Source organism: Aotus nancymaae, unplaced genomic scaffold, assembly GCF_030222135.1.
Source record: "Aotus nancymaae isolate 86718 unplaced genomic scaffold, 86718_ANA_hifiasm-v0.15.2.pri h1tg000014l, whole genome shotgun sequence".
In the NCBI taxonomy this organism is placed as follows: domain Eukaryota; kingdom Metazoa; phylum Chordata; class Mammalia; order Primates; family Aotidae; genus Aotus; species Aotus nancymaae.
The window spans coordinates 21,807,854-21,823,312 of NW_026988425.1; the positions used below are offsets into that span (position 1 = coordinate 21,807,854).

General features: G+C 33.0%; 1 protein-coding gene across 6 annotated transcripts in view; it reads right to left on the reverse strand.

Moving 5' to 3' along the window:
- CDH12 (cadherin 12) overlaps nt 1-15,459 on the reverse strand; it is a 1,114,509-nt gene that overhangs the window by 74,753 nt on the left and 1,024,297 nt on the right. For all 6 annotated transcript variants that reach the window (XM_012475264.2, XM_064375903.1, XM_012475265.2 and 3 more), the window contains one exon: nt 2,517-2,704. In XM_012475264.2, the coding sequence (XP_012330687.2) occupies nt 2,517-2,704 (188 nt within the window). The remainder of the gene's footprint in view (nt 1-2,516; nt 2,705-15,459) is intronic.

Here is a 15,459-nt window from a genome sequence, read left to right on the forward strand (position 1 = left end):
CTAGAACACAGGAGGCAGAAGTTGCAGTGAGCTGATATCATGCCATTGCACTCCAGCCTGGGCAACAGAAAAAGACTCTACCTCAAAACAAAAGTGTTTTTTTTTTTTTTTTAAATTGCAGATCTATTTTCAAGATTATCTACACCATCTAAATCTATTTTAATAAAAGCATTTTATAATTTTGCATATCTCAATTTTAACCCAGTTAAGAAGTATAAAAATTCTAAATAAATTAAATACAAAAACTAAATAACATGACTTTCATTCTCTGTAGACCTTTCCTAATGAAAAAAGGCAGATGTGTTCTTACTGCTTTAATGATAGTTGGACTTGTATAACTTAACATTTACTTTCAAAGATTAACATGTTTTGACATAATACCATAAAGAACTATTATCAAACCATACCTTTTCTATTGTGTTAAAAATAAATAAGCATGACATACATTTTTCTAGATTAACACCTAGACATTGGTTACTTATTGGTATAGATGGTAAATATGTGTAAATAAAAATGAAAACATAAACATAAAACTATATGTGTGGATATAAAATATAGTTATAATAATTAAATATAAATAAATATATAAACAAATATACATAATGTGTATCTACAATTGAATCTTTTGTGCCTTAATTTTACTTCGGAAGTATACTTAATTTTATATTTAAATATTATGACTTATTAATTTAAAGTATTTTTTATATTATTAATGAAATTTTTATTTGTTCCGTTTGAATAGATGTTTGTGAACCATTTAAATATGATTCCTTTGTTGGAGACCTTTTTAAGGAAAAAATCAAATGATAAAACTTTACATTGATTTGGGACTAAAAGAGAAAGAGAAATACAAACTAAATAACAAACAATAAAGGAATAATGTTGATAAGAATTTAATATATTTTTCTAAGTGTACTTTGCAAATTTAGCATAAATGCTTAATTTAATAGAAAGGGATCATGTGGGTTACATTAATTTCTAGCCTAAGCATAATTTATGCACAATAGTAGAATAAAAATCTGATATCTATTTGAAAAGTGTGTTTCTATTTAAGAGTATTTTCATTACCATAGATACTGCTTCCTTGTTAAAATTCAGAGTTCCTGAGTAAATATGGGAGGGGCAGACTGATGAACGGAACTAAATGCGAAATATTTATTCTGGGTTAAAATAATTACAATGAGTAAATATGTATTGTATGCTGCAGTTTGGGGTAAATAGAGTGTATTTTGTAGAAGAAGAGGAAATGACAAAATTAAATAAGCTTCACTTTTCTGCCTGCACTTTGTTATTGAAAAGTCCTATAATTTGCCTCATTATTATGGAAAAAGTCTGTGTACTTTAAATGCCATTATAATTTATCTTTGTCACATTTACAGACTCTTTCATGTCACCACCCAACAAAAGAGAAAACTATGTACACTGTGGATAATGATTTCTTCCTGATATTTCAACTAACTTTGCTCTGCTCCTCTGCAATCCTTTTTTCCTCTTTGGCTCTAATCCATATGCCATTACTAAACAGCTTCCCAGGATAGTCTCTCTCTCCCCCCCTCTCTCTCTCTGTAATTCTTTTTCACGTTTCTCCTTATAGCTCTCTCAAGTCCATTATTGGCCTTTCACATTTCTTCTACTTCTCAGGTGATTAGAGCTTACATACATCAGTATGCCTCCACTGTGGTATCAACCCACATTGTGGCGAATTAGATGTTTATATCCTCAGAAAGGTCATAAAAAGGGTCAATATCAAGACTGCTGGGGTCAGAGTTACTTCTGGATTTTTTTTTAATTAGTGTTTTGTCTACATTTATAGCAATAAAATATTAAGTTACAATTAAACTTTTTAAATGATGCAATCAAATTATCAGGCCTAATTGATCAAAATAAATTGAATCACAGAAGAGCAGTGCCTGTAGGAGTAAATATTTCAGCATCAGTAGGTCTTGTTTTTAAATTTAAAATACAGTTGACTCTTGAACAACACAGGTTTGAACTATACAGGGACACTTCTATGTGGAATTTCTTCTGCCTCTCCCATCCTGGAGACAGCAATACCAACCTTTCCTCTTTCTCCTTCTTCTCAGCCTACTCAACACGAAGATGATGAGGATGAAGACTTTTATGAGGATTCCACTTCTGCTTAACAAATAGTAAATATATTTCCTCTTCCTTCTGATTTTCTTATAACTTTTTCTCCTCTCTAGCTTACTTTATTGTAAGAATGCAGTATATAGTATATATAACATACAAAATACATGTCAGTCAAATGTTCACGTGATTGGTAAAGCTTCTGGTCAAGAGTAATAAGCTACTAGTACTGAAATTTTGGAGGATTCACAAGATACATGCAAATCTTTGACTGCATGGAGTCGGTACCCCTAACTTCCACACTGTTCAAGGGTCAACTTTATGGCTAATTGAAGGAAAATTAAAATTACTTGTCATTTTCAAAATTTATCTTTTATCTTCTTTAATTATTATTTAGTAGTCAACTGTCCAAACATTTGTCTCTATACCTTTTTCAATTTGATGACTCCTTCTTGTGTCTCCTCATCGGTAACGATGTCAAACAAGTTTCCCCCATCTCCTGGAACAATATTGTATTCAATTTCTGCATTTTGTCCAAAATCAGGATCCACAGCTCTTATTCTTCCAATGGCTGAGCCAATAGGAGAAGACTCAGGAACTTTCAGATGGAAGATGCCTGAAAAGACATATAAAATTCGAATTGACAGTGGAGTTAGTAAGAGATTTAGTAAGATTACAGGTTTGAAAAATAGAGTCTACAGAAAGTAAATCACATTTAGAACATTATAGTGCAAAATGAAAAGGCAATTTGCTGTCAAGTTAAGGATTATGATTAGAAGTAATAACTTCACTTTTCTCTTCAATATGTCCTGCTCTAGAATTTTAATTGGGTGTTATAAATAATAGGGAACGCTAAAGTGAAATTCTTAGCAGTACTTGTTTTACACTTGAAGGCATAAAAATGTACAACATATCAAATGGGAGGGTGAGACTATTCATGAAATTAATTGGTACTAATACTACAGATTGCAATATACAGATAAAAAGTTTTAGATAAATAGATAATAACTAAATAGGTAGATATAGAAAATGGAGGTTATACTTCCTAAACTAATGATTTCAATAAGTGTATTTCATTAAACTAAAAATAACTTGTAAAATGATAATCTGTATAGTTATCCAAAATTCTAATCCATGATAGATTGAAATATAGTATATTATAGACTAAGATTCAGCTTATGTTTAGTAAATTTTAACTTGTCATCCTTCTAGATACTTTTACTAATATTTTAAATCCAGACATAAAGTTCTAGCTCCCAAAGCTTTTTAGTAGCATTAAAAAAAAAAAAAAAAAAAAAAAAGTAAAATACTTATTTTGACCACCAGGTGGGGCATTTATATTACAATGAAATTTATACCGAATCAGCAAAACTTAGATGAAACATTTCAGAATCATGGAAAATTGTAATACTCTACAAAAAATAAATTAAAATGCAGACATTATTTTAAGGTTTTGTGGAATTTTTAAAAGTCTGACACACAAGAAAGATATAGTGCATGCCCTTCTACTGACATTTCATTAAAGCAAATATTAATGGGTTATCAACAGTCTGCTCAAATTAAAATAAGGAAAGAAAATGAGATAAAATAAAAATTAAGAGACAAGACTAAACACAAAAATCTAAAGTTTCCATTCTGATATTGGAATTCCACTTCCAATTTCTCTTAGTGGATTTAGAATTGTGGTTTCCCATGAATAAATCAATCATGGGGATTAATGTTTCAGAATTCTAGTTACATTTATGGAAAATAAATTAAGAAGATACTAAAAATGTCTGTTGCATAGTGAAGTTCACTAAAAAAGCACGTTACAATTTTACAGTTATATTCTTCAGGAAGATGTGAGAAAAAAAATCACATCTTGTGGAGATTCTGCCAGATACTTTCTTTTTTATTCCCAATTTTTTTTGAGGTCCTATAGTTCTTTCACAATCAGTTTCAAAACTTGGTAATTTCATTAGCATGGGCAGCAGTTAAATCTCTCATCTTCCCTCCTTTCTTCAGAAAATAATATCTACTATTTTTCTTATATGTTCAGAGCAACTATACTTATATCCAACATATTATCTCAATGGAACATAATGTGACTTGGTCTCAAGATAGCTAAATACTCAAATAAACCTTGTTTACTTTATATATAAGATAAAATGATACTTTACAGTGGTCCATAAGAATTATATTTAAATAACTAGTTTAATTAATTCATAGTATATCTGCCTTCAAAGGGGATATAAGGTGTCTTTCTAAAAAATGCATATAAAAGTTTAAATAAACAAAAAGAAAATTATAGGCTTAACAGCAAAATACAAACAAACAAACAACAACAACAACAAAAAATGCCCTCCAAGTCACAATGCTAAATTGTTACATAGATATTACGAAAACGTCTCAGTTGAGGAAAGTCATATTAATTGATCAAAGTAGTAACTTCTCATAGTCTAGGATTATTGTTTTATTTTTATTTCCTAAGCACTTAACACAGTAGCTGTCATTTAGGGATACTTAATGTTCACTGAACTTAAAGCATTCATTGAACTTGAGGCAATCAAATCAAATAAAAAAACAAAAGAATGGGTTACATTGCATTCCTATTTTCTACACAGAAGATAAAGTCATACATTCAAGAGAAATCTTTCTGATTTCAAATAGCCTTAATTACATAAGTAGAATCTAACATGGCTTTTGCAACTACTTTCGTTAACAGCATATTTCTTAACAGATAAATTAAATCCTGATGCTAGTGAGGCACTCCTGAGATATTAGAAAATATGAGGATCCCTGAATTTCTGTGTAATGAGGCAATAAAACATGTGACAAAGTTATTACAGTTGTAGTAAACTTCAGGACACATTTCAAAGAAAAAGGACAAGGCACAGAAAGTGTAATTTTTCATTTTCCTTTTTTTTTTTTTTCATTTTCCCTTTTTTTCTTCTTCAGTGCCTGTTAAATGGAAATACGATTTATAAGAAACTGTGTTTGTATCTTTTGCCTCTTATTGTGTGATTGTGATGACGAATCTGAAGGAACATCAAAAGCTTTCAATTAACGGTATGATTGGTCATAGTCCAAACTCATGGCTCATCAATGAGTTTTAGGAAAACTCTGAATTGTTTTCTAATAAAAGAGAGAAGTGGAGGTCTATCTTGAATAGTATACTAGAAATCCTTCTTGATCAGGGTATTTAGTAGGACACTTAGGGATGAACACTATCAAGGAAATAGCTGACCTAGTGTTCAGAGAGATAGGGAATTGTCAAGTATAGTGGATTTTAAACTTCAAATGTGGCCAGCAGTGGGGAGTGGTAAACACGAATCGGTGAGAGTGATAAAGAGAAAATAGCATGAGATTTTTAGGAATGCATGGGCATCTAACTTAAAGGGCTGGGGACATTTCTGCTTATTCTGTCCAATCCATTCAATGAGAGCCAATTCAAGTTACATATTAGGTTTATGAGTTAGCTTTACATCTACATTTGAATGGTTAAAAGCAAAAGTAAAGAATATTACACATTGATGAAAATAATATGGCCTGGAGTCCTCTCTAAGGGATTATGGTTAGTGAAGATGAAGAGTTTAGCCAGAGTTGAGATCCCCCAATATAGGGGAAAAGAAAAAATTAAAGCACTGAAAGATAATCCAAAGGGCACCAGATAATTCAGAGTGCAGATGAAAGAGTCTCCTTTTCAAGACAATATGCTGAGATATGAACTCTATGTTTTATAAAATAACGTTTTATGAGGCCAGTAACAAGAAATGTGAAGACAGCTATTCTTGGTAGTACTCTATCAATGTAAGTTAAATAGGATATTTTGTTTTAAGTTGTCAGCATAAAGAATGCCAACAAATTCTATTTGTATCTAATGGCATTGAAAAACTTGTGATAAATTGAAATAATAGCATTGTCCAATAATGATTGACTTACTAGCATTCCACTAACATACACCCCCTCAAAATTAAGATAAAATAGAAGTAAAGCAATCATTGAACACTTACATTTTTTGTGTGTTAAATTTTAGTACATGTGAAATGCAAATATACAGAGCAGTGGATATTTCTGCTCTTTACAAAGCAGACATACATTTTAGTAAGGTGGAAGACACTCACATTCATTAAGATAAGTATTTCTCAATAAAATATTACAGCTGGTAATAAAGTCTGCAGAATATGGAACAAGTCAGAGAAACTATGCATTTGTCATGTCAGGTTGTTTAGGTTCTGTTGGTTTATTTCCAATGACTTGACATTTTATCATTTCTAGAATCTCAACAGCAATAAAGCTGAGGTCATTCAGATTAATTCAAAACTGTGAAGTAATCTTCAGCTGTGCCAAAGTTGGATCGTTCATGATGTACTGTGTAATTACACCACCATCATCTTCCAGGCGTTCTACTTTTGATGCATATGAACCATCTTAATGGCACTACCAGTACTACACAAATTGAGAAATAAAACAGGTGACAAGAGATTGTCCACAGTCAATAAAAATATATATTTACATATTCATCAAATATACACATTGTGCTTAACCAAAATCTCTGTTTTCTGATGGAAAAGGAGGAAATCGAATGCAGTGAAATAATTATAATGATCAAATTCTTATATAAAATATTCCCTGTTTCGAGAGTAGAAAGAAATCAGGTAGTTATAAGCTAAGTAAGTATCCTCTCAGTAACTATCTCATTTGAAAAGATACTGATTATACTTTATTATTAGAACTTAAACTGTTGGGGTGAGCAGGTAGGGGATATGCATTGCTACTTAAGAAAAAAGAATGTAAAATATATTTGCCTTCCTGTTTTGTTTATTAGAGGAAATTTCCAGAGATTGATGAAAACATCAAAATAAATATACTTGACAAAATATGAATGAATATTATATTTTACTTGACAAAATAAAAATGCAAATCTTTACTTAAAAATAAAGGATTACAGTACTTGAACAAATGTATTAAGGAATGAATGAATTTTAAAATACCACAACATTCAATAATATCAATAGAAAGTTAAAAAGAAGATGAAATGATTCATTGCAAACTCACTTTTGAAATATATTTTATTTATGTTTATGTAACAATAAATTTAAAGTTACTAAAAAAAGAAATTAATGTTCAATTGCAAAAAAGTTACCTAAATACAAGTAACTAATGCAAATATAATTAATATTTAATAATACAAGAATACTGGAAATATTGGAGGGCTTAAGAATAAATTATTTCAAATTGATGAAAATGTTAATCATTTTTAAAAATCAAAAACATAAATTTGAAACCAACTAGATTATGATTTGAAAAATTACATTTCAATTTAAACTTCAAAAAACAAATATATATAGCACTGAACTGTTGATTCAGTAATTGAATTCAAACATTAAACTGTTCAAATACTCCTGCATACGTTTGTGTGTGTGTGATTTACCTTCTAATGGCTTGGAAATAAAATTTTGTTGTATCAATATTTTATTTTTTTAATTCCTTAAGTATGTATCACACAAAATTCTTTTACCTTACTTAAACAACATAAAAATTAAATACAAGTAAACAACATATGATGTGAGTAAAAAGGAACTTTATAGAAATTGTGTACTTGTAGCTCTGTGACCTTGGGCAAAATATTTTAAATATCTCTCTTTTCCTGATCTGTAAAATTAGTGTAACGATAATAATATCTACCTTATAGATTTGTTTTTGAAAGTCACTTATACAAGAGTGCATGAAACGCATTCAGTATTATCTATTATTACTAGTTAACTTTCCAATAATATTTGTATAGTCTATATGTATTATAATTGGCAATAGCCAATAGGAAACTGTCTATAGAGGTGTGGAGATGAAGGAAAGAAAGATCTTAAAAGAGTTCTAAAAGGTCATTTTAATTTTAGTTGAAATATTTTCCCATATCTTGAAAACTGGAGGATTCGGGAAGAAAAAAATGTTTTGGTGGTGGAAGAACATTTAATGCCCTCTATTTCCTTAAAAGCCTGAGGCTATATTTTCAATAAGCCCAAATTAAAGTAATAGAAATATTGTCCACAAGGAAGAAGTATCCTGATAACAAAACTAGATTCAAGATGTATTTTAGTCAAGCATACTAAACATACAGTGAATGGAATCTCTCAGTAATAACAGAGACATCCACCCCTGTTCATTCCCAGGATGAGTCTAGGACAGACATATTTTTTTAAGGGTCAAGTATCTGGCACTAGAGCTTCATTTTATTGGTTAAATTACTTCACTTTTAAGATGTTATAATTGCCCATTCTAGATTTAAACTTACCATATACGTGAATTAGAATTGCCGTGCACACAATATGCATCATATTAATGAATTAAGATTTATAAATTCTCAGTAACAATAGCAAGATTTCTTTTCTTCAAACAATGAGAAATTTATTCCCTGTAGGCTTTTTCTAGTTCTGGGCAGCTAAACACAATAGAAAAATTTAGGGCTAGATATTAACTTGTCTTTCAAATATTATCTTTGCATAGTAGATTAATTGCTGAGTTTTCCAGTATCTCAGATAATTGATACTTGATTCAACTACAATTTTTAGTGACCTCCTTCATGGAATGACAAGGAAAAACACACAAGCAAAAAGACAGTGTTTTTCTTTATGACATTTATGGTCTAGTGGGAGATGTTAATTAAACAATCACACAAACAAAGTAAAATACTAGAGAAACACCAATGCTCTAAAGGAAAGTTACACAATTCTATTCAAAGTTAACACTAAGAATTTGAGCTGATACAACATAACATTGAGGTCTGTGAGGTCAGCTAATAGAAAATGTTCCAAACAGAAGTAACCATATGACAAAGGTGATATGACCATAATTTCCTGTCGTGCCAGTTTGTTTGTTCAATTACTCCCACTGGCACCTATCAACTCTAAAGTCAGAAGCACCTCTAGTATATAACCTACAGCCTATATAGCTTGCTCATGTCCTTTTGTTGCTGCAATTTGGCAAACCCTAATCCTTGATGATGATAATTATCTTTCTCCTGAAGGAGGAGGGATGATTCACTGAAGAAAGTCAAAGAGAAGCACTGGATATTACTATGAATGATGATCATTAACCTTGAATGCACCTTCCAAATTGCTTAAAAAGCACACAGATTTGCAAAGGTAACTGACTACCATTCTCTGTTGAGACGTCAGTCACCGCCTGCGGAAGTCTAACCTGCAGACCCTGACTCAACAACAGATGAATGAATGCACTCTCACACCATTACAGTGACTCAAGTGGGCTAGGCATGGCTGTTGGCTGCTTTCAGAGGGTGAAATGCAACAAATCCACCAAGACCCTCTGTCCATCCACACTTTTATTCCATAGAGATTTTACAACAGCGGTTCTAAGTTAACACACTTGTGGATAATTAACGTGGTTAAGAGAATAGTTTTAGACTGGTAAAAGTTTTAGGTTCCGGGGCCCAGAGTAAATGCTATTAACAGGTAATTCCCCTTTGATCTCCCCCTGGAGAGGGCCACCCAGCACAAAATTAACATGAATAAACAAAGTGGAGACAAATGGATGTGGGGTATGGCCTTTAATCAGTCTCTATCTCTTTAATCAGTCTCTATCTCTTTCCTATGCTAACGTTAATGAGGCAGCTGCTTTCAACCTGCCTCAATAAAACCTTTCAGCCTTCCAAAAGGTTTGAGATTACAATCTGTATCTTTCCTAATAATTCATATCTTTAATATTTTGCCAGCCACCCCGAGTGAATAGCAACACTCTGTGACTTCTAGTTTTAACTGATCTACTCTTCACAAATATCTGCTTAACTACTCACATTACTACTTTCTTTCTCAGTTGGTGACCTTGCCTTGTAGTTCACAGAAAAAAATAAAATGATGTTGTATAGGAAATTGCTCAGCTTCCCAGACCTTCAGAGGATCCCACATCAGTGTGAGTCTTAGTTTGAACAATCATAACATGTAAGATATAATACAAACGTTTATTTGTCTCCCACTGTTCCTGTAGACTTTCTTCTGTGAGGGTAAGCTTTGTCTTTTCTTGGATGAAAACAATGATGAGTAAATGAAGTTTCTTCTTACTATTAAATAATAGTCCTATGTTCACTTTAATTCTAAAAATCTAGATTTGGAAGTTAGTCATTTACAATAAATTATATTAAGTAGTACATCAATACTTATGCAAAATTAAGACTTCTCCCAATGGCCACCTCACCCACCTCCAAGCCAATTACAGCCAGCAGCAGACGGGACATTGGGTTGGGATCTGGATGGCTTAGCAGGCTTTCTCTGTCCAAATTTTTCTTCATCATCTCCTTTTCCCGGGGTGTTTTCACCTTACCACTGGAGACAGCAAACCGAGGAGACTGGACTGTTCTTACTTGAAGACGTGGTTTTTGCTTCTCTGGAGCTGCACAGTGCACTCTGGGGCAGCTCTTGGAAGTTTCTCTTGCAACAGCCCCCACACCAACGGCATTGCCTCTGCTTTGATGGAACACGACCTCAGCCTCCAGATTTCAGGAGGCCCACTCCACATGCGGATTCTCACTTCAAGGAGAATCTCTTTGGCGTGACTTAACATAATGCTGGGTTGGTTTTCCCTTCTGCTCAGTCATTTCTTACTATTCCTTTTGTTGTCATGCAATTTCTTTCCCAAACCCAGCCTTGTTCTCTCTTCCTTTCTCTGCTGTTTTCAGGACATTTTAACTTTCCTCAGCATGAGGCAGGCATTGGTCCATGAATTATCCCCATTTTCTGGGAAAATATATTAGAGTATTATTGGTCTTAGTTGAATAGAAGGACCCATTCATCAAACTTGAAGGGAGAAGGAAGGACAATCCCACCACTCACTCTTAGTAGTTAGAGACTACGCATGGCTTTCTCCAAAGAAATTCTCTGTATAAAATTTTCCCTCTACTCCACACTCTACAAAACATGCTTTAAAAGACTAACAAAATATTGGCCAGGCAAGGTGGCTCAAGTCAGTAATCCTAGCACTTTTGGGAGGTAGAAGTGGGTCGATCACTTGAGGTCACAAGTTCGAGACCAGCCTTGACAACATGGTAAAACACTGTCTCTACTAAAATTACAAAAATTAGCTGGACATGGTGGCAGGCACATATAATCCCAGGTACTCGGGAGGCTGAGCCGGGAAGGTAGATGCTGCAATGAGCTGAGATCACGCCACTGCCCTCCAGCCTTGGCAACAGTGTGAGACTCTATTAAAAAAAAAAAAAGAAGAAAAAGAAAAGACTAACAAAATACCTCACTGTGACTGAAGGCTACAAGAGTCTTAAAAGCATCCTGAACATTTCCATTGTAAATTCTGAATTTTGATCTGAGACCATATTCTGCTATGTAGTGTCCATTGTATGTTAGTTAGCTTTACAGTGCAAACTTCAATATTAACCTCTTGTTACAGTTGTAAGCATTCTTTCAAATGAGGTGTCTTTCATCTCCACTTTTTCTTCTTAAACTCCAGCAATTTGAACACATTGTACTGTTTTTAGAGAGCCTGTTTTCTCTGCACTCAATACTCTCTTCTCATTGAGATATTCCCAATGAGACACAAACTGTTCATATTTGAGCATCTTAACAAAAATCTTCCCTTGTCCCAAAACTGATTGCAGCTACTCCCTTCATTTTTTCACCCTTTCCAACAGAACTTTTCCAAGACAATCACTGTTACCCATGTCTACTTAACAACCACTCCACAAGCAGCCTTACCCTGGTGACTGAACCCATCACTGCGTAGTAAAGTTTCTAACTAAAATCCGGTGGCAATTTTTTAGCAGTGTTCAACACTCTTGCCTATTTCCTCTTTTCTGAAGCACGTCTCTTCTGAGACTCTACAATTGTGGTTTTCTGGCACTCTGCTATCGTAGTTTTCTCCCACCTTGCAGCTCTCTCCTTGCCAGATTCCTTTGTGGGAATTCTCAGAAAAGATCTGGCTAAGTGATTCTCAAACTTGCTTGCATCTTGGTATCATCTGGAAAGTTAAACAATTTTTTAAATGCTTTAGCCCAAGGACCATCCAGAGAGATTCTGGTTTAGTCGTTCTGAGTTTAGACCTTGATTTATTAAATTCCCTCCTGTTCTACTTTGCAAACATAGTCAAGAACCATTCTTGCAGGCTATGTTTATTCAACATAGGAGGTCAACCAAATAGATACAGTATTTGGCTGATCCATAAGATCTTTTAAAATGTAGATAATTCAAAATTCTTAATTTCAGCTAGACTGATTGATGCAAATTTCAATTAACTGAGGATTGAGTGGATTGGGCACACTCAGAAAAAATTTCCCTTTCCAGTGATTGGAGAGAAAAATCCATGAAAACATCTAGAAAAAGAGCATTAGGAGATGGGACAAGGTTCTAGAAGGGGTGAGGCATTAAACATAAAATGATTTTGCTACTGCACCCAAGAAAGAAAGGAAAACTTACTACATTTCTTTCTGTTCTTCCAATTCTTCCTTTCTTCTTACAAAACTCCCAGCATTAGAGTACAAATTATTATGTTTAATGCTATAGTTCTACCATTTATTACATTTAATAAATGTGTATCTGCAAAACTAATTGTGCATTGTAACACTATTTTTTAAAGTAAATGCACTGGACATTCCAAGCAACCCAATTCCAAATAGGCTATGAAACACAAGCAACTTATATTAATGATTTTCAGAATAATTGGTATTTCTGATTCTCCAAAATCTGTACTTTTAATATAAGTGATTTATATAACCACTATTGTTATATAAGTGTAAACATGATGGAGATTTTGGTAAGAGTTTACAACATTTCAAGTGTATCAGTAGTTTTTCATTGTTTATTTCATGAAGTACATTTAATATTCTCTTAAAACCTCCATTGAATATTTAAACCTTTGTTTATATTGTCTTTATATAATTTCTGATCCATTTAACAGTATATGGTAAATGGAAAATTCTCAATGATACTGACTGATAACTTTACCAAAATATGCCACAAGCAACACTAAGAGTTTTTCCATAAATTATAAATAAATTTAACACCTTACAAAATAAGCTCTTGAAAAATATTGGATTTTTTTTTCTTGAGGTGGAGTCTCTATCATGCAGGCTGGAGTGCAGTGGAGGGATTGTAGTTCACTGCAACGTCCACCTCCCAGGTTCAAGCAATTCCTCTGTCTCAGCCTCCCAAGTAGCTGGGATTACAGTCACATGCCACCACACCCAGCTAATTTTGTATTTTTAGTAAAGACAGAGTTTCACCATATTGGTCAGGAGCCTAGTCAAAAACATTGGGAATTTTAAGTTAGCTGGGGATATTTATTTACTCAGAAGTTTGACTTCTCACTAGTTTTCTTCTGAAACACTAGGAGAGTAGTCTTTAAAAAAATGAAATTTGATAATGATCTCTTCTCTTGTATATTTTGCTTTCTTTTAGCCAAAACTAATTTTTTTCAGTAATCACCTCAGGCCCAAAGAAACATTTCTAAGAGACATAAACATAGAAGTGATCAATGAGGTCCAGAGAATGGATATACTTAGATTTAAAAAGACATAAAGAAAACCCACGTAGGAGAATGAAGTTATGAGGAGAACTTTAAAAACAACCACCTACATCCTTTAATACATAGATTTCTGACAGCAGTGGCAATCCTTAATCACAGATGTGAAAGCATCCTAAAGTCACCATTTATTTCATGTTTACATTTCTCTATTTCATATTTAATATTTCATTATTATTGGTCTTAGAAACATAGACCAGGTAATGAAACTTCTAAAGCAGTTTTTTATGAAAGTTACCAGGAATCTGAGCAATAGTAAAAACCACAGAAACAAAAGACTTGGTACATAAGAAATATATTTTGTCAACAAATGCCAGACACAATAGAATATATCATTCAATGAATAATGTTTCATTCATTGCAAGTTTTATTACAGTATAAAAGATAAAAAACTATCACTTTTATTTTGCATTGCATAAAGAAGATAAAAATTTTAATTGCTTTTCTTCAAAAGCTAGTGTAAAAATAGAGAGTTTTTGTTTATTTGTTTGTTTTCGAGATGGAGTCTTTCTCTGTTGCCCAGGCTAGAGTGTGGAGTGCAATGGTGAGATCTTGGCTCACTGCAGCCTCCACCTCCTGGGTTCAAGCAATTCTCCTGCCTCAGCCTCCTGAGTAGCTGGAATTAAAGGAATGCATCACCACACCCAGTTAATTTTTGTACTTTTAATAGGGACAGGATTTTGCCACTTTGGCCAGGCTGATCTCAAACTCCCTATCTCAGTTGATCTGTCCGCCTCAGCCTCCCAAAACACTGGGATTGCAGGCGTGAGCCACCACACCCAACTAAATAGGGAGATTTTTAAGTTAAATATTTTAATTTCTAAAAAAGCCACTTAAAGTGAGCTGGAAAGCAGACAGATTAACATTAACAAATATTGTAAATATTGAATGGACCTATGGCCTTTAACATTTTTTATAACATTGGTAAGATTAGGGACAATATCTTTAATATCACTTCAATTTTAAGCATTATTCAATATCTTTCAGGAAAATAATTAAAAACTAAAGGTCAGATTTCTAAGGGACCTGTAAATGTTATAGCTCATATGCTCAGTTCTTCTGAGACTCTGCTAATGGCAGCATAAAACAGTCACATTGCAATCTCTTCAGCACATGGTGAGCCTTTAGCACGTGGTGACCAGAATTAAGTAAGTCAACAAAAATATTCAGCACCATTTAAAAATGATTCATGCTCTCATTAGCAAGGGACAATGTAATATTAATAGTAATAACAATGAGAAATTATTTTTTTAATTTGTTAATTTTCCTTTTGTATGCTTCCATCAGCCTATATAGAGTCTAGTGAAACTCATGATCTCCTTATAAGAGAATCTGGAATACAGAGTTTTTCACTGAGCTTGCATTCAAATTGCACTCGGTTCCAATGCAAGCCTCAAAGCATCTGTATCTGACATTGTTAAGCTATTTGGAAGACTTTGAAACAGGATATTCCACTACACATGAGTGTTTGTTAGTTTAAAATGTGTAGATTTTTACATTTAGTCTTTGCCCAAATATATCCGTAGGCATACAATTTTGCATGAATAAAAAATATTCTCATGAGGTACACAATTAACTTATTCCCTCTATTTAGTGAATAATGGAAATGCCTTCTCAAGGAATCAGTACTTGCTGGTTCATCAGAGTAAACCAGTGATTTTCAGATTTGTTCTGTAGGCTATCTGTATCAGAATCAACCACAACACTGATATAAAATTTAGATTTCTTATGTCCAAACTATGTCAGTTGAAATAGAACTTCCCTTACTGGGGATAAGAGATCCCAAGGGATCCTTCAGGCAAATATAATTTGAAAGCCATTGTAAGATCTACTGCAGAAGAGGTTCTAGGT